Source organism: Ixodes scapularis, unplaced genomic scaffold (genome assembly GCF_016920785.2).
Source record: "Ixodes scapularis isolate PalLabHiFi unplaced genomic scaffold, ASM1692078v2 PGA_scaffold11__112_contigs__length_91849675, whole genome shotgun sequence".
Classification (NCBI taxonomy): Eukaryota; Metazoa; Arthropoda; class Arachnida; order Ixodida; family Ixodidae; genus Ixodes; species Ixodes scapularis.
In genome coordinates this window covers 44964371-44982336 of record NW_024609837.1, presented here as the reverse complement: position 1 = coordinate 44982336, position 17966 = coordinate 44964371, and the positions used below count along the sequence as shown (strand labels likewise).

Below are 17966 nucleotides of genomic sequence, written 5' to 3'. Positions count from 1 at the left end.
AGGTTGCAACGGACTATAGTAACCTTCAAGATAAACCTGATTTGTGTAGAACATGGATGAAATGTCCACCTACATCATAACAGTTGCTTTTATATTTCGCATTGTTCCCAACGTTCCAGTTGCAGATGTATCGAACGTAGAAAAGCGTGTTGATCTTGTAGATTTTTTGATGAGAAATAATATAAATAAAATGTAAAAGAAAAGGGTAGACACGTTTATGTTACTAGATATTTTTTTTTTTTTCGTAGCTTCTCAAGTTTTCTTTATTTTATTATTATTGCTTGTATCACAATTTACTTTTCCAATTTCATGCTGACCAGTGCCTTGACAAGTTTGCTGTTCATACATCGACCCACCTTGTTATATGAACGTTTTACAACTTGCACATAAACTGATGCATAAATAACAAACTTCAGAGAAAAGCTTCATCATATTGCTATTTTTATACCAAGTCTGCAGAAGGTTTCTACTGCCTGCAAAGGAAGCAGTGCTGCCGTTACACACCAAAGACACTGCGCAAAAACAGAACCGTTGAGTTGAGCATTAAACCGTGTCTTATGTTCAAACATTTTATGAGCATGAAGTACTGGACAGAAACCAAGAGGCAGCTTGTGAATACTGCATTTGGCAAAACAATGATCCCTGTCTCTAGAAATAAGCACGGAAGGACCGGGCAGGGGCAACGCGTCTTCGGCCGAAGTTGTTTTGGCACCCTGCATCAAAAGACGAACAAGAAGTCGGAATTAGAGCCACTAAATATGCTACGCTTCGTGTATCGCCACTCCAATCTCGAATTTTTCGTGGGCGCGGCCATTTTGGTGTGAAATGCAAAGGGGGCCCCAACCGGCGATAGTCACGACTAAACAATTTGTCTCTCTAAGGTTTAGGTGTGGTAGCTCAGGCGACTCGGAAACTTGACATGGCAACAGATGGTTTTGGACCCCAGCGCCAGCTCCTACTCTTCTATCTTGAGCTATCTACTCGGAATGCTTGCAAAGAAAACGTTGACCAAGGACTGAGAATTGAGTAAACACACTGGTTTGGGCGCCGAAATTCTTTGTCAAGTATAGAGATAAGATTCTAGTTGTAATTCTTAAGTACATGATATGGCACTCCAAGGTGAAGCCTCCGATTATGGTATAAGTTACTTGTTGAGAGCCATTGTGCTGCCCAGTGCCGTCACCCCCCCCCCCCCCCCCCCTTCCTTTCACTGCCCAGCTGCACCCCCATTGGGAAGTCTCTGGTGCTGCGGGAGTTTAACGATTTGTTAAATATAGATCCGGGCATTCTAGCAATTGGGGAATTAAACAATCATATGGTGCTATCATTGCTACAAGTATTGTTGGCATCCTTCAAAAAAAAAATATTCAGCAGCATTTTGTGTTTTGATGTACCAATCTAGATGGTAGGGCATCCAAACTGTTCAATGGCCACTCCTAATAAGCATAGTTTGGGCGCTCAGACTGCAGTAATTGTTCTTTTTGGGAAAATGCCTACAAATATGGGAGGAGACATTAATGAGCAGCATTTGTGTCTTTTCTGTTATAACCTGCATCAAACTAAAAGTATGGCAGTGTAGAATAAGCACGGCGGAAGATCGTTACCGCAAGCTCGTGCTCGACTATGGCTGGCCTAATGGCAGTAGGTCCAGGACAATGCCTTGCAGAAATGCTGGAACTACAAGTCGTGCGCAAGAAGGGAATATACTGACGACCATACCATATAAGCCATCATGTTTTGTTCAAGATTGCATCTAACACGTTACATTAACTCCCAAGCCGAAGGAATCTTCTATCCTTCTCAAAATACCCTCTTAGCGCGACGAGGGCGAGAGTGGGCGCACCTCCGGTCAGCGAATTGCCGAGGGCCAGTCCTGGACGAGCCGCGACACCTCCTCCCTGATCTCGCTGATGCGCAACCCTGTGAGCCCGCCATTTTGAGTCCGCAGCGTCTCCAGGCAGGCCACCAGACGCTCCTCCGGCACCTCTGGCATCCGCCTGTGAAGGGTCCGGGCTAGCCTCAGATATCCGGTCTTCCTGAACCTCACGAAAGAGCCGTTGGCGCCTCCGCACACGGTGCTCGTCGGCGAGTCCGTCGAGGGCATATACTCGAAGTCCGCCAGGCTCTCGGAGCGTGACATCGGGGACAACCGTACGCGGACCAGGTCTAAGATCCGGTCGAACCCGTGGTCCGGCTCCTGGAGCCCCACGGATGCGGGAAGCTCGTCCAGGCTGATCCGCTTGTTCCGGCTCGCGCGGTCCAGGCAGTGGGCGAACACGCGGTCCATCCGGTCGCGCTGACACGCCAGAAGTTCGGCCCACCGCCGCCAGGGGTCGGTAAGCTCGCTGAGGAGCTGCACGTTGCCGTTGGTCTCGCCGAACAGGTCGAAGTAGAGCTTGGACACGGCCGAGTTGCGCCTGTCGGCTAACTCGATTGCGCCCTCGAGGTTCTCGAGCACGGCGGACCTGCAGAAGTGGAGCAGCTTGAAGGTCTCCTCGCGGTTGTGACCGTACAGGTCGGCGACGTCTTCAAGCTCCGCCATGGACCTGATGCTCTTCTGCAGAGAAGCGACAGCGCGTTCCAGTTTGGACACGTCGTCACAGCGGTGCCGTAGTGTCTCTTCGAGACGGTTTGAGCGGTCGCGTTCGATTTCAAGGTCACGGCTCACCTGGGCTAAACCGTCGCGGGAGGTCGCGACGTCGTCGAGCAGCCTGGACTCGCTCTTGCAGGCGCGCGTCCTGAAATCGGACAGCTGCCGCTTGAGCTTTCGCTTCTGGTTCTCGAGGCTGTTGAGCTTGCGCTCGAGTTGCTCGATGATGCCCAGTTCGGCCATCGGAGCGGCAGCGCGCCGCAGCGCCAGCCCCAGCAGCAGGGAGATGAGGAAGAGGACCACGTCGTAGCTGGTCATCATTGTTGATTGATTGATTGGGATGATGAATAGTACTATGGCTGCGTAGGTAGGCGCGCTCGCTGCTGGCGTCTTGTCGGGAGTGGACGTTGACGTGTTGGAGTGACACGTTTGGGCCTGGGATTCGAGTCGAACGGGAGCTCGCGCGGCGCGCTCACATGCTGCTCTAGTGGATGATGCGGCCGATGCTGTTGTGTTACCATGGCTACCGTGGTATCAGGTCGACGTGATGATCCGTCGCAGTTTCGTTTTTCGTACTTGGCTACCGTCCCCACCGTCCGGAACGTCGTGTGTTCTTGTTCGTTTTCCGTGACCGGGCCAATAATAGCAATATTAGTCTGAATATCGCGGTGAGGGATGCTATCGTGCTTTTAGTCAGCAGGGTTTTCGCGATCTAGCAGTGTTGCTTTCATGCGTTGGTGTGTTTATGCCAATGTGTCGCTTGTGAAACCACAATAACAAAATAATAAAAATGTGTCGCATTTTTTTTTGTTTTTGTTTAAAGAAAAAAAAATTAATATAAACGCGGTAAATTTTGAAGGATATGAAATCACGGCGAGGTCGTTCCGAAAAAGGCGCCAGTTGCGTCGTCTGCTTTTGGGGCGTCTGCAAGTGAATCGTCTGCTTTCGAAAGGAACTTCGAGCGACCTAACAATAATTTTCAACTTTGGCGCGCCTTTAATTATAATTCAGCTTTCGCCATAATTGCCTACGGAACGAAAATAATGAAGACCTGCATACATTCTGACGTCTGGGTTGTCCGAGTTGAGTATTGAACACCTGTTCAAGAACGCATGACGACTCCGTGAGCTTGGTTTATTGCGCTTTCCTTTGTGTGCACTTTGGAGCAGCTGCTTTCTTTTTCAGCCTGGCAATCTGGTTAGAGAAATTGCTCTCTGTTGTGATTTTTACGTGGCGCGACCTTTCATTGCTAGCTTTGCAAAAATGTTTTTTTTTGTTTTTGTTTTTTTTTCCTTTTCAGAAGAGAGCTAGTGGATAACACTCGAAGATGTCTCCAAGTGCGCTACGTCTGGAGCAGTCTGTCAGTAGTCTACAGCCTACTTTTGAAGGAGTTAGGTGAATTGGAACGCTCTAAGAATCTCCAAGGGATTCTCGGGTAATTATACCTCCATTTAATTATATTGGGGGGGCCTGGGGTCTGTGCTAACGCTCATACACGGACTCTTTTCCACGTTGTCTTGTGTAGATATAAATTCAACTTTATTTGTTACACATTCAGGGTGTAATCCCTTTTGCCATATCTCATGTCGAAGACATGAGAGGGGGGGGGGGGGGTATGTGAATGGGCCATAAAATGGAAGGTTTGGTTGATGTAAAACTTTGATAAAATATATCTACAAAGACAACTTTTTTTTCTTTTTTTTTATGAAATTGCATATGGGAATTGCTTAATTGTATTTCTTTCGAGCTCCGTCTCGACATGTGGTCCTATCAATGTGGATCTGCAGGTTCAAATTTCGGCTGAAAGATAAAGCTTTCGCTTAGGCAGTCTTCACCTGGTCCATATTCTGCAGCCGAAATTTGACTTTTAAGCATGTAGAGCCTTCAGATAGTAATCCGGAACATACGGCACTTTTGGTTCATCCTAATGTGTAGCGGCTTAATTGAACAACACACATTTGTTGTTTGCGCGTCAGGTGCGTGGTAATCCAACAGTGTCGTCGTACGTAGTGCCAGAGAGTCAGCTGTCCTTAAAGTTAAAGGCAGTAATTGGGGTCTAATTGTTTCAATTATTTAATTGTTCAATTACTATTTAAAAGCGAACATACAAAATTGCTAGCAGCCTGGCTGTAAGCATCCATTGTCTCACTGTTCCTCCTTGGCTCTCTCCTCCTTTTTGCACAGATGTCGAGAGTCAGGGGAGCTATAATTTCTGCACAATAAAATGAAAATACTTTTCTTGCAACCAGTATGATATTTGATAGAGGCAGGGAGTGAGAGTCACTGACCGAAGTACTTCCTTTGTGTTGGTCCTTGGCTTCAACTTTTCTTGACTTCAGCTTAAAGTGCGTAGAGTAAGGTCCCCTTTCTATTTCAATATAGATGAGTGTCATTCGGGCATGTGGTCATGTATCACTACCACGTGGTGCATGGCTAGGACTGGTGCTGCCAGGCTTGTAGTGGTAATGCCAGGCTAGCAGTTGTATTGCACTGGCTAAATTTCTCACCTACAGCAGAAATACCAGCTGGCCACTGGGGCTGGCTAACTTCCTGTTGTCTAAACATGTACAGCACAATTATAATTACTCTTTAACTAAGTCCAGGACTATTGGAAAAGCTTAATTATCGTTTGTCTGGCTCAACATGCTTAGGTAGAAAGCACATGCTGAAACTTTGTCATGAGATATATATGCTCATCAAACATATGGGAGCACCCTGTACTAAAGGGGCTGTCGTACCGATTAATGAGTCGAGTCGTAGTTATGACTCACCCTTTGCATTGCAAAGTTTTACAGCACAAAATTTTGAAGCAGCTGCAGCTGTGGCAAAGCTTGAGGTTTTATGACTAATGGCGTGTAGCTGCGGTGGTTGCGACTTTGTTGCATATAGTGTAGTGGAATGGAAAGGCTGTGGAAAGGGCAGGCACGTCAACCTATGAGTATTCGCACACTTTTTGGAATCTGAATTGCTATCTGGTGAAAGTCAATCCACAGCTGTTCATCTCTAGCTCTGCTGTATTTCTTCCTTTTTTTTTTTTGTCGTTGACATCACAAAGATTGCTGGCAGTGATGCAACTGCTGCCACATGTTTATTGCGTACCGACGTAAAGTATCATTGATACTCTCTGCTCTAGCTTCCACTTGCTACCACACTTATAGTTGCTTGGGGGTGACTACGCAGTTCTGGCTTCTGCAGCAGTGACAATAGTCCTAGTTTCCAGACAAGGCTTCGAAAAGGGCCCTGGCGTGAGATCTCTTCCAGTCGAAACGTTTTGTTTTTCTCTTTTACGTCCAGCATTATTGAGAGCTTCTGGTGAAAGCCGCGTACGCTGTAGCTATGCTAGTGGTCCGATTTCTTTTTGCGCTACACACTGCTCACTCATAAAGGCAAACAAAACTGAAACTTTGGGGCTTGATAAAAAAAATTAAAGACGTTTCCAAATCTCCATAATGCGAAATTAGAGTGCAGCTCTTGAGGTATTTTGATTCTGTGATATACCATGCCAAACAATTTGAGAAAGAAATGTATATATATAGTATATGTATGTACAAATATAGATCACTCTCCTCACATACTGGTTCTGCACCCTCCTTCTCCTCAGTGTACTCTTCCTTCATCATACCCTCCTCCTCCGTATCCTCCCCTCCTCCTTTTTCGTACCCTCCCCTCCACCTCCATGCCCTTTACTTCTCCCAAAGTTTCCCCGCTAAATTTAGCTGGAAAATTTATTCCATGTGACTTCAACACCAATTCAGTTTCCCCGCTAAATTTAGAGGAAAAAATGATGTCACATGACTTTGTGTCACGTCACCTATGAACAAATTCAGTTTCTCCACTAGGTTTAGCGGGAAAATTGATGTCACGTGTCCTCAACACCAATTCAATTCTTCGCTAAATTTAGCGGGGAAACTGAATTGGGGTTTAGGTCATGTGATGTCAGTTTTACTGCTAAATTTAGCGGGGAAACTGAATGCGCAGTTTTGCATTATGGGACATCACAAACCTACCCTCGAATTCAGTTTCTTCACTACATTTAGCGGGAAATTGAATTGGTGTATAGGTCTGTGACGTCCCATAATGCAACGCGCGTAGTTACGCTGACGGCGACGCTGACGCCGCGAAGCTTGGGATTGAGCACTTAAGAGCTGCACTCTAAAACAGCTGCAAGTGTGCTCTTGGAGCACACAACTGCCGAGAACACTAACTAAATTTGTTCATTTAAAAACAAATAGTTATATATAAAAAAAAAGTGATGTATATTTTTTTTGGTCCCCTTTTATACTCTGCGTTTAACTGGTTAACTCATCTTTCTCATATTCACCCTTTCCACCTCTCTCTCGAACATCCACTGTAAAGGGTAGGCCTTGCCTTTTTGCGGAGGGTAATAATGTCATGGTGAAGCTGCACTCTGGATGCAGCCTGTAAGTTTTATTTAAGGTTTTAACATTGTCTGTGAAGTGTTATTGCCTAAAGCTTCAGGACATGTGGCACTTGCTTGCATTATATGGGCCATTACAGCTGCTAACTTTGACCTTAAATTTTCGATTCGGTATCATTCTAGCGAGTTGGTATCCCCTGTTTACGACCAGAAGCGTGTGACGTATGTAGCCAGCGTTTGTCTTCGGTATTATTTCACGAACTGTTGTCGACATAGTTTCGTTTTTTCTTACTTCGTGTAACTCACTAATTTTGTTACACTTAATGTTTTAAAATGAAGGATTCATATTTGGCACAAAAATGAAAAGAAGCTGAGTTTGACTCCTGGGCTCAGGATGCTTCTGACAACTTGACTCGTAGAGCAAGTCCGAAACCAAGTTTTCTGCCCATTATGCAAAACTTGCTTCATATATTGCTACTATGATAAGAAGCACACATCTCTTGTATGCCATGTTGGCAATGGATAAGTAGGCATGTATCTAAGGCATCTGCAATTATGTTTAAATTGTTTTGTCTCTGCACCAATCTTTTTAAGAGCCCATTTGCGTTTTTTTGCCGGTGTAATTGAATTCAGTGTGCCGGGATTATTAGCGAACTCTCGCGTTTTTTCAGACAAGAAAGTAGATGATCATGACTGGGGCATCAGGTGTCGATGAGCACGTAAAGTTAGTGTATGAATGAATGAATGAATGTAGAAAGAAAGCTAAGGAGGCAGACCAGTGGTGATCATCCAAATAAAACTAAAAAAGTTACTCTTGTCCCCTCCCCCCTTTTTTTTTCTTTGTGGTTTCCCTTTATCTTGTATTTTCAAGCGTCCAAATTTATTATAAGGTGAATAGTATTGCAGCCACAGCATCAGGAGGAAGTGGTTTTCCTAATAAAACTCCTCTGAAATCTGAAATCTTTCCTAAAACTTTTCCCAAACTCCCCTCTCCTTTTCCTAAAATACCTCTCACTGAAAATATTCTCGAAAACAGAGACATTTGTGTAAAGCCTGGAATAAACAACAGTGTGTGTTCTGTCTTTCTTCACATCTTGGGATATCTACTGTACAAATAGGGGTGCAGCCGCAGTTTCAGGGTTGAGTTGCACCTCCCAGGGAAATTGTACAGTTGTGAAAGTTTGGGGAAAAGTTCCTTAAAATAAGAGATGTTTGTGAAATGTCTACGATGAGTTGCACTGGATATTCTGACTTCCTTCATGTCTTGTGTTTTCTACAAGGTAGATGGTATCACGTATGTAGTTCCTGGTACAACTGTTTTTCCTTGAAATCTTTCCCGAAAATGAGGATATTTGCTTAACATCTGGAGCAAGCGAGACTGCGTGTTCTCTCTGCCTCCAGGTCTCTGGACTGAACGGGGAGGGAGGCCGAAATCTCGTCTGCTAGAAAATGGACGGCACGGCGTCTGGATCTTCCGACAAAGAGGCCCTGGTCCGAACAATAGACGACATGGTTCCAAGAACGCACGTGCTTCCCCTGAGGTGGGTCTATGCAGCTGTTACGGCCACGTCTATTCAATATAGGCACTTCTGTTTCCCCAAACAATCATCCGTAATGCGGGTCCTCCAGGACGAGACAATAACGCATAGGTATGTTTATCCAGCTCGTCCCCGAAAAGGGGCGTTCATATTAATGGCGTCTCAATATACGAGACTTTGCAGTAGTGTTACATGTTTTGCTTTTGATCGCGTCCCCATTTGTCACGGCAGATAGGGAGGGGATGGAATGACAGACAGAATGAAGCACCTTTTCATGTGGCTGCCATGCCATATATTATAATGTATATAGTTAGTGCCACATTTTTTTTTGTTTATTTGTAAAATTTGAGTTTACCCAATGAATACTACATTCCGAATATAGATGGCGGAATTCAGACTGAATATGCGACCTCATAGAATTACAAATCAGGTGAACATGGGATGAAACTGCCGTTCGTAATTGCTGCTCTCCATTTCACTTTATGAATGGGGTTCTGTGTTTTCCGAGTTTATTTCTTGTGAAATTCGGAGGGTGTTTTTCGCTGTTAATTTTTATCCGAAAATTCAGAGTTTATCGCAGTTCATTTTCATTCGATTTTTTAAGCTTGCTTTTTTGTGTGCCCAGTTTTTTTAAAATTCAGTATAAAAACTAATTTTATCCGAACCAAACCTATCCTAAATGCACAAGGACTCGCCTGTATCGTGTTATATTTTTTTCAGCTGCATTGAGCATTTGCACCCTTGCCATTGATAATAGTAACTGTCCCACAACCATACAACTAACAAGTGTTGCTCTAATTAATGTTAATATTGTAGAATCATTGAACTCCTTGACAATCTCTGGCAAGCTTGTTTTCTTCCCATCCCATTCCATTGCTGCACCCTGTGGCCATGCAGGGTGGATTGCTGAAACAGAACATTTAGCTGCTCCCTTCCCTCCTTTGATGATAGCTATCACTGTTATAAAAACACAACCACACTTTCCTCTAAGACTCTCAAACCGGAGACAAGGACAGTAGCTTTTGTTGTGACCTGACATTACAGTGAGCCGTTTTCCTGAACAAAACTTGTTGAGATAAACGGTGACCTCTCATTTGTCTATAGTCTGATATTCAAAAAGAAACTGGAGAGGCCTTTCCTCAGGACCATTGACCCTGTCTCCTGACCAATTATACTTGTAGAATAACTTGTTCTTCTGTTGTTGTTTTTTCGCAATCGTGACATTGAAATGCTGAGTTCTTTGGATAAATCCGATTGACGAAAAATTTTACCGGCGGGCGTTTTTTTTTTTTTTTTTGATCTTACCGGATTTTTTTAAAAACACAGAACCCTACTATTTCCGATGGACCGTGGCATCTGAATTGCATGGGATGACTCTAAAAACCATCCCGTGCAGTGCAGTGCAGTGATCACATCACATAACTGCGTGCCCCACACATCGCTAAATCATTAAGGCAAAAAATGCAGAGTCACCAGGCCGTAGACGGATACGTGCCGTCTGATATTCGGCAGGAGAGTGCCACTGCGCAAGCTAAGGGCACCCTCTAAAGCCCAGCGAACAAAGATGGCTGTGTGCAGAAGGCAATTACCGAAACGGTTTATCCGACGGTCGGCTTCTGTGCGCCGCTCTTCTGCCGAATATCGGCCCCTGCGCCTGCGCGCCCACACCACATGTGACTCGTCATTTTTCGGCGACGATTTATACCATGAGTTCTCACACTGGGTACTTAGCGTTCCCCAGAGCACCGTCAGAGGTTTCCTAAGTTCGAAATTTCCTTGTTTTCTCATTTCAAGCGCTATTTCAGAAGATCTGAGCCATCCGCTGATGCATAACTGTGAGTCAGTCACCCCCTAGTAGGTGAATTATTGTCCAGAGGGCAGGTAGGCTTCTAAACTACTTTATTGTACCAGTGCCAAGGCTGGGAAGAGCTCCTCTGCCATCAATCGAGAGGGATAGTGCTTCCTTGAAATCAGAGTTTGAGAACCCAAGCTCTATAGACCAGTGTCTGAAATCCTAGCCCCCAGTGATAAAAATGGGAAATAATGATCTCAAACACGAGCTCTTGTGAAGAGAGGGGCTGTGCATAAAACAAGATTTTTTGCTTTTTATAGAACATTGGTGTTGTTCTTGGAGCTTCGTGACTGCATTTCTAACGTTTTTGCACTACCATATGTGTGAAGGTTTCCAAGAAAACGGAGTCTGGCAAAGAGCGCAGCCCCCCTACTATGTAATGGCTTTTGTATAAACAAACTTTGTGGCGCCCATGGAACAGAGCAGACTCTGGTGTATACAAGGAGTCGACCGCCTCTCTCGTTCTGTTCTGCAGGGCCAGGCTAGCCTACAGCGTCGGGCATGTGCTCAACGACCTGTGTGCCTCCATGTGGTTCACGTACCTGCTGGTCTACCTCACCTTTGTGCGCCAGTTCAGGAGCACCCTCGCGGGGGCCTTGCTCCTGGTGGGGCAGGTGGCGGATGCCCTGGCCACTCCCTTCGTGGGCATAGAGTCCGACCGGGACGACGACTTCTGGCTGTGCCGCTACGGCCGACGCAAGACCTGGCATCTTGTTGGTGCGTGGACGCCCGGCATTTTCTGCATGCCCCCGTTGTGGGGTGGGCCTTTTTAGGGAAAGACCCCGAAGGAGCTTTCCTAGAATGATCTTAGAAGCACGTTCCGCCTTTTCCTAAAAGGCATGGGAAGGCCTGGAATAGGCTATTTTTAGGGAACAAACTAGAAGCAGCTTCTCTAAGGATTAGAGAGCCCATCCCACTTTCCCTTAAAAGGACTAAAGAGGCCCGTTGTGAGGTGGGCCCTTTTTAGGGGAAGACCCGGAAGTAGCTTTCCTAGAAAGATTTAAAAAGAACATCCCACATTTGCCTAAAAGCTATGGAAAGGCCTGGCATGCAGGGGCGGATCCAGAACTCCGTTTTTGGGGGGGGGTGGGGGGGGGGGGGTGGAAAATTTGTAAGGATACTATTCTCCCATTTTTTCTTGTGCACCGGGGGGGGTCCACCCATGGCAAATTGCCCTCTGAGAAGGGGGGAGGGTGGGGGGTCGACTTTGTTTGGGTGGGGCAGCTGCCCCCGTCGCCCCCCCCCCCCTTGGATCCGCCCCTGCTGACATGGGCCTTTTCAGGAAACAAAACAGAAGAAACTTCCCTAAAGGCTAAAATGCCTATACTGATTTTCCCTCTAAGGCACAAGGAAGCCCATTGGGAGATAGCCTTTTTTTAGGGTGGGGCTTTCTTATTTCAAGGGAATGACCTTAAAAAAGATTTCCTAGAATGACCTTGCAAGTACATCCCACTTTTCTCAAAAAGGCCTGGATTTGGCCTTTTTTACTGAACGAACTGGGGAACTCCCTAAGGACTAGAAGGCCCATCTTGCTTTTTACTGAAAGGCATAAAAAGGCCCTTTGTGAGATGGTCCTTTCCTGGAATGGTCTTTACAAGAATGTCCTAGAAAGTACTTCCCACTTTTCCTAAAAAGCCTGGAATGGTTTTTTTTAGGGAATAAACCAAAAGGAACTTCTGTGAGGGCCAAAAACCTATCCCATTTTTTCCTGAAAAGCATAAAGAGGAATGGTGTGAAATGAGCCCCTTTTTTACGGGTAAGACCTGGAAAGAACTTTCCTTAAATAACCTGGCCAGAAAGCACATCCCTCATCTCCCTGAAAATATGAAAAGGTCCATTCTGGAATGGACCTTTTCATATTTTCATAGGAAAAGATCCAGAAGAAACTTCCCTTGAAAGATTGGTCACATCTCCACTTCACCTAAATGGCCTAAAAGAGCCTATCATAGGTGTCCTTAAATGGTCTGTCCAACGCGAGGGTAAGGTTCTGAAAGGAACCTTTTGCTAAGGGGCCAGATCGGGGATCTGTTGCTGTCCCAAGGGCCGGAAAATAAGTATAAATAAGGAAAAACTAAAGAAATAATTCTAAATAAGCAATTATTAAATACAAAGTTGATAGAGCAAAAAGTAACAAAAGAAGAATGTAAGGTGGATGTATACACCTACTTTATTTTTAAATCTAGTATTTAGCTAAAAAACCAAAACATTATACAATATGCATAGACCCAGAAAACTCGCCAGGCATAAATCAAAGCGCATAGAAACTTGGTCATGTTCTAACGGGGTAGAAGACTAATTAGAATAGTACAACCGATGCTGACAATATGCAATGGTTACGACACAGGACACTACTAGTATGCGCAATATACATAGGAACACACAGGAATTTTAACATACGACATTACACAGGTATGAAACAGGGGGCTAAGAATGGTGATGGTGGTGAGGACAATGTTCAGTGAATACTTAATATTAGAGGGGACACGCTTACGGTAGGCAGTTTTCTTTCGTTTTGACAGCATACCTTTGCCTGTGAAGTTGGTGCGCGTTGTGGCACCATTTCTTTTAAACGCATTTATTTTTGTGCCAGTAGCAGCGGGCCATCTGGAAGCGGGCCTTCGGGCCGGATCCGGCTCCTGGGCCGGAGTTTAGAGACCCCCGCTCTAAGGTCTGACCTTATACTTTCTTTCTGAACGACCTAGAAAGGCTCACCATAAACTTCCGCAAATGGCGCACCCTACTTTGTGTAAAGTTCTGATACGCTCGCCCCACTTTTTTTCGAAATGGCCGAGAAAGGCTCATCGAGACTTTTCTAAAAGGCCCATTCTACTTTTGAGTAAAATTCGGAAATGCTTGCCCCACTCTCCTTGATGCGGACTAAAAAGGGCTCGTCTTAAACTTTCCTAGAAGGTGGATCCTACCTTTGTGTAAAATTCTTAAACACTTGCCCCACTTTTTTCTGAACGGCCCAAAAACAAAAGGTTTCTCGCAGACCTGCCTTAAAGGCACATCCTAGTATTGGGGGGTTCCAGGCACTGATAGACCTTTTAGGAAGATCCCGCAAGGCATCTTGTCAATTCCACATTGCACCTTACAACGCGTGGGGTTGTAGGGCTGTTTCAACGCATGCCCGGCCCAGCTCACATGTCCCGTGCATCCTTGAAGCTGCTCATTTCCTTCTCTCTTGCCTCTTTGAGTTGGAGAAACGGAGTGAACCCACCGCAGAGTCGATAGGTGCCCAGTTTGGTTATCGTCCTGCCTTTTTTACGTTCTGAAACTATGCTAAACAAACTTGAACTGCTCCCTTTATTTACGGACGCTCCTTTGCGCCCCGGACTGTCGTAGTGCATTGAAAAGACAGTGGCGTCATATATGTCCCAATTGATCTACAGCATGTCCCCAAAAAACATTTACGGTGTTTTTTTTTTGCAGCAAACATAAAGTATGCATCGCCGAACGCTCATTCCCTGCCCTAAGGTGGCGCTACGGTCTCAAACCAGACGCCAAAGTTTCTGCACAAAGCGTTATCTTATCCAAAAGTTATAAGTGATTTTGTGAAAATTTTTGTAAGAAAATGGTGCCCATTCTTGCTCGTTTTCGCTAACTGGCGCCAAAGAGCTCCGTGTTTTTGGGAACTCTGTCGGCCGCCTTTTTCCCATTGAAAATTTCAGAAAATCACTTTCAACTTTTGAATAAAAAATATTTAAAGGGGGGGGGGGGGGGGGAATATCCTGTATTTCTAGGAGTTTGAATCTGAAATGTCGTCCGACGTCCGTCTGTTCATCCGCAGGCACGCTGTGCGTGATGGGCACGTTCCCGTTCCTCTTCTCCAAGCCGCTCGGAGGAGAAGGCAGCACCCAGGAGGCAGAGTTTGTGTACTTTGCGGCCCTCATTGTCATCTTCCAGCTGGGCTGGGCCGCCACCCAGGTCTCTCACCTCTCCCTCATTCCGGACCTCACCCCCATACCGCACGAGCGCGTGGAGCTCAACGCACTCAGGCAGGTCCCCCCTTCTTGCATTTTTAACGCGGAACGGACCGTTTTTAAAAGTCTGTCCAGCTACCCTGTGCAAAGTTGAACCTGACGCTCAAACGGCCAACGTTTTCATGCCTGTCGGTTGACAAGCTCCACAGAGGAGCACCGTTTGAAAATGGTTCTTCTCTGTTGCCCGCACGTGATTCGGCACGGGCAGAAGGCGTTCCTAGCACCATTGGCAGCAGTGCCTTTTCAAGCCATGGAGAAAGACCATTTCTGAACGACGCCCTTTGTGCGTAAACTTCGTTTACCATAAAAACCGAAATAGAATCACTTTCCGTTGCAGAAAATGTGCGTCCAACGTTGCGCCAGTTCCACCGCTTTCGTCCACGAATGGGCTGACGGTGTAGTGGGCACCACCGCGCAGACCCGCCACGAGAGGGCTCCAGGCATTTTAGGGAAGTGGCTAGGTGGCGTAAGCTACCGCCCGATTTAAAGGGCTCAGTCGGATTCATATCCATCCATCCATTCAAGTTTGTCAACTGACTTTGATCTAGAAACGTTGTTAACGACGGCATTACGCATCTTCGCGCCAGGAAGAGTGAATGTCTTCGAAAGCACCGAGACGAGAACGGGGAATCGATCCCAACACGTTGGTCCTTGTCCATCGCCCTTGATTTATGAAGTCGAGGGTGCTTGATTTGGGGGGCCCGAGGTTGTTCTCCTAGCATCGCCGTTAGCGCATAAACGGTGGAGTTTTCGGAACTGCCACTGGATTGCTCTTGCTTTTGAAAAGGGTGTATATTCCGTCGTAACGGAAGCCATAGGTTGGTTCACACACTTGCATTTGGTTGCAATTGATTGCCCTACATGCTCTTGTAACTGCTTAGGACGAGAGAAGACGCTGGCGCCATCCATTGGGTAGCGCTGGAACATTTCCGGTGTGCACATATTTCGTGATTTTTTTCACACGTCACGGGCTTGGAACGATTCCGAGAACGTTACAAACGACCGTTCGTCCTAGATAGTGCATAGATTTGACCTCGCAAGGGCAGCAAAACATTGTCTAGTTCGGGACCAGAAGTGTTCCAAGTGCTACATGGACACTCTGCACATCGCGTCGCGGTGGAATGCAAGGAGTCGTGCAGCCGGTCGCAGTCAGACAGAAGCGTGTGAAACAGCCTCAGCTCAGACTTGGTGTTTCTTCGCCGTGTGCACATCACGTTACGTGACCTGACGTCGCGTGGCTCCCGGTGAAGTTGTGGTGTCGCGGCGCTTCCCGGTGTTGACGGTGTCAAGTGCCAAGTAGCGGTGTAATGTGACCTATGGCTTGACGCCGTGATGTCACATGACCGCGTCGCGTTATGCCACATGCTCCCCTCTGCCATTCCTCACCTTGTCAGGAAAGGTGCGGGCGTTGTCTTTTGGGTGGTGTTGCTTCGAGCAAGGATGGGCAAAATTCTTTCAAAAGTGCATTAAATTTACACTGTTAAGAAGGGTATTTAAATACGAGGTACAACGAGTGTATTTGATAATTTTCAGATGCTTTTTCAAATACATTTTGCTCTCAAAGATTGACATCCTAGATTTAAATTTATCCCAGGTAAAAAAAGACAGTGCCCAAACAAAGGGCGAAGTTTAAATGAATCAAGTGCTTAAAAAGAAAGTTGCAGCTTTAGAGATAAAAAAAAAAGTTTTCATAGGCAGATACAAACAATGTATTCACTGCAAGATTAATTTTACAAAGATAAGTTGAGGCATCAAAGCCTTTTCAAAGGACCATGGCCATTGATTCAACATGTTTATAGACTTAAATTGCACCTAAACAAATAATTGTATTCATCCCATTAATTCTACGTTCTGCTCTTCCTTTTTTCTTCAGCGTTTATTCTGTGCAAAGCACAGCAGGCTTCATGCTCTTTCCGTACGACTCAAAATTGTACTCGGGGCTGTATTTGAAATAATTAAAATTTAACTATTTAAATACAGTTCACAAATACATTCCCCAATATGTAACTAAATGTGAAATACAGAATACTCAAAGCGTTTAAAGTGCATACGCTGCACACATACCCGTATTTCAAGTACCGCCCGTCCCCGGCTTCGAGCAACCTGTCGCGATTTCCCGGCGCGTGAAACCGTGCCGCTCCCATCCCGTGGGCCGCGCGGTGACCCTCCTTTTCGGCGGTGTCACCCGTGCAGGTACTCGTTCACGGTGGCGAGCAACATCGTGGTGTACACGGTGACCTGGGTAGCCCTGGGCATTTCGGGCACGGACCACGAGGCGCAGGTGGGCCCACCGGACGCCCACGTGTTCCGCAACATCGTGCTCATCGTGGTGGGCATCGGGTCGCTCTTCTCGCTCGTCTTCCACGTTGTGGTGCGGGACCCCTCGAGGGGCGGCCGGCGGGAGAGCGCCTCCCGCCACCGGGACGAGTACGTCCGCTCCCTCGTGCTGGAGCGCTCGCAGCACCTGCGCTGGAGGGACTGGTTCCGGGAGCGCCGCTTCTACATGGTGAGCGGCGCCGTGGCGCGCAACGACCCGGACCCTCGGTCTTGGCTGGCGTCGTTAGTGGGGGGGCGAGGTTACGCACCATGGTGCACGGTGGGTGTCTTCGACTGGTGCGTTAAGGCGAGAGCCTTATATGTCTCATCGTTCAGTCGACCTTCAAAGTGCTTGAGCGAAAACACGTCGGCGACACAAAAGTTACCAAAATGTTAACGTGACCACTGAGGTGAGTTGGAGGCAGTGAAATTAAGAAGGATGACAAAGTGAATTAAGAGGAATCAAAGTGAATTAAGAGGAATCAAAGTGAATTAAGAGGAATCAAAGTGAATTTAGAGGAATTAAAGAGAAGTAAGAGTGATCAATGCTAATTAAAAAGGATGACAAAGCTAATTAAGGGGAATTAAAGTGAATTAAGTGGATGACTAAGCGAATCAAGATGATGACTCAGCATATTGAGAAGGATGACTCAGCACGTTGACAAGGATGACTCAGCACATTAAGAGGGGTGTCTGTTTTTAACGCATCTGTGCGTTGGCTTTCTCCCTCAAGTCGTCTTAGGGATAAGACATAGGAGACCCTGTGAATTTTTAATTTATGCGGAGTGCAAGTCGTCTGGCTCTTGCACTAAGGTTGCGGTGGCGTCGGAATGATGCCGAGCTCCGATTGGTTTTGATTGACAGGATAGAGGGTAGACCTCAATGCTAGATGCCTCCAGGTGTACCCACTATTTTTTTTGAACGGCCAGTAAGAGCTCGGCGTTTGGACATTGTTGCGACCCCTGTGCAAGAAGTAGACAAACTTGTGCTTCACATTTATTTAGTATATACCTCGAGGATTTGTTTCAGGGTATTACGCGAGTGAGGGTCTACGTAAATATGATTTCTAAATTCTGTAGCAAATGTGACGAAAACGGTAAGAATGAAGCACGTACAGGCATGCCATTTAGGCAATAATAAAGTTACGGTTCCTATTATGATCTTGAGTCTGGTTGCTACGATTAGTAGTGAAGACGGTGAGTGTTTCTCAAAATTTGGCAGTTTCTGTAATGACCTTACTTGATGGGAGATTCCATTCGTTAATCGCAAGCTGTAGCGTGGAATCTGCAAAAAGAGGAAGACAAAGTGC

The 17966-nt window shown here is 46.1% G+C and overlaps 2 protein-coding genes across 4 annotated transcripts in view; one reads left to right on the top strand and one right to left on the bottom strand.

Annotated features, from left to right (window-relative positions):
• LOC8036290 (major facilitator superfamily domain-containing protein 12) overlaps positions 1–17966 on the top strand; it is a 41630-nt gene that overhangs the window by 7981 nt on the left and 15683 nt on the right. For both annotated transcript variants that reach the window (XM_029973209.4, XM_029973210.4), the window contains exons 2-6: positions 3891–4025; positions 8370–8509; positions 10834–11075; positions 14149–14356; positions 16535–16847. In XM_029973209.4, coding sequence (XP_029829069.1) covers positions 8418–8509; positions 10834–11075; positions 14149–14356; positions 16535–16847 — 855 coding nt within the window. In that variant the 5' untranslated portion in view covers positions 3891–4025; positions 8370–8417. The remainder of the gene's footprint in view (positions 1–3890; positions 4026–8369; positions 8510–10833; positions 11076–14148; positions 14357–16534; positions 16848–17966) is intronic.
• On the bottom strand, positions 556–3304 carry LOC8036286. 2 transcript variants are annotated; one of them, XM_042288897.1, is made up of 2 exons: positions 2669–3304; positions 556–2557 (listed from the first exon to the last, which is right to left on the bottom strand). In XM_042288897.1, the coding sequence occupies exons 1-2, from the start codon at positions 2909–2911 to the stop codon at positions 1850–1852; spliced, it is 951 nt and encodes a 316-aa protein (XP_042144831.1). In that variant the 5' UTR covers positions 2912–3304; the 3' UTR covers positions 556–1849. The 2 variants fall into 2 exon arrangements, with proteins under 2 accessions (XP_042144831.1, XP_002402191.1); XM_002402147.3 differs by having other exon boundaries at positions 556–713; positions 1844–3294.

Excerpts from the sequence above, each read along its gene's own strand:
- LOC8036286 (XM_002402147.3), bottom strand. The coding sequence starts at position 2,911 with ATGATGACCAGCTACGACGTGGTCCTCTTCCTCATCTCCCTGCTGCTG.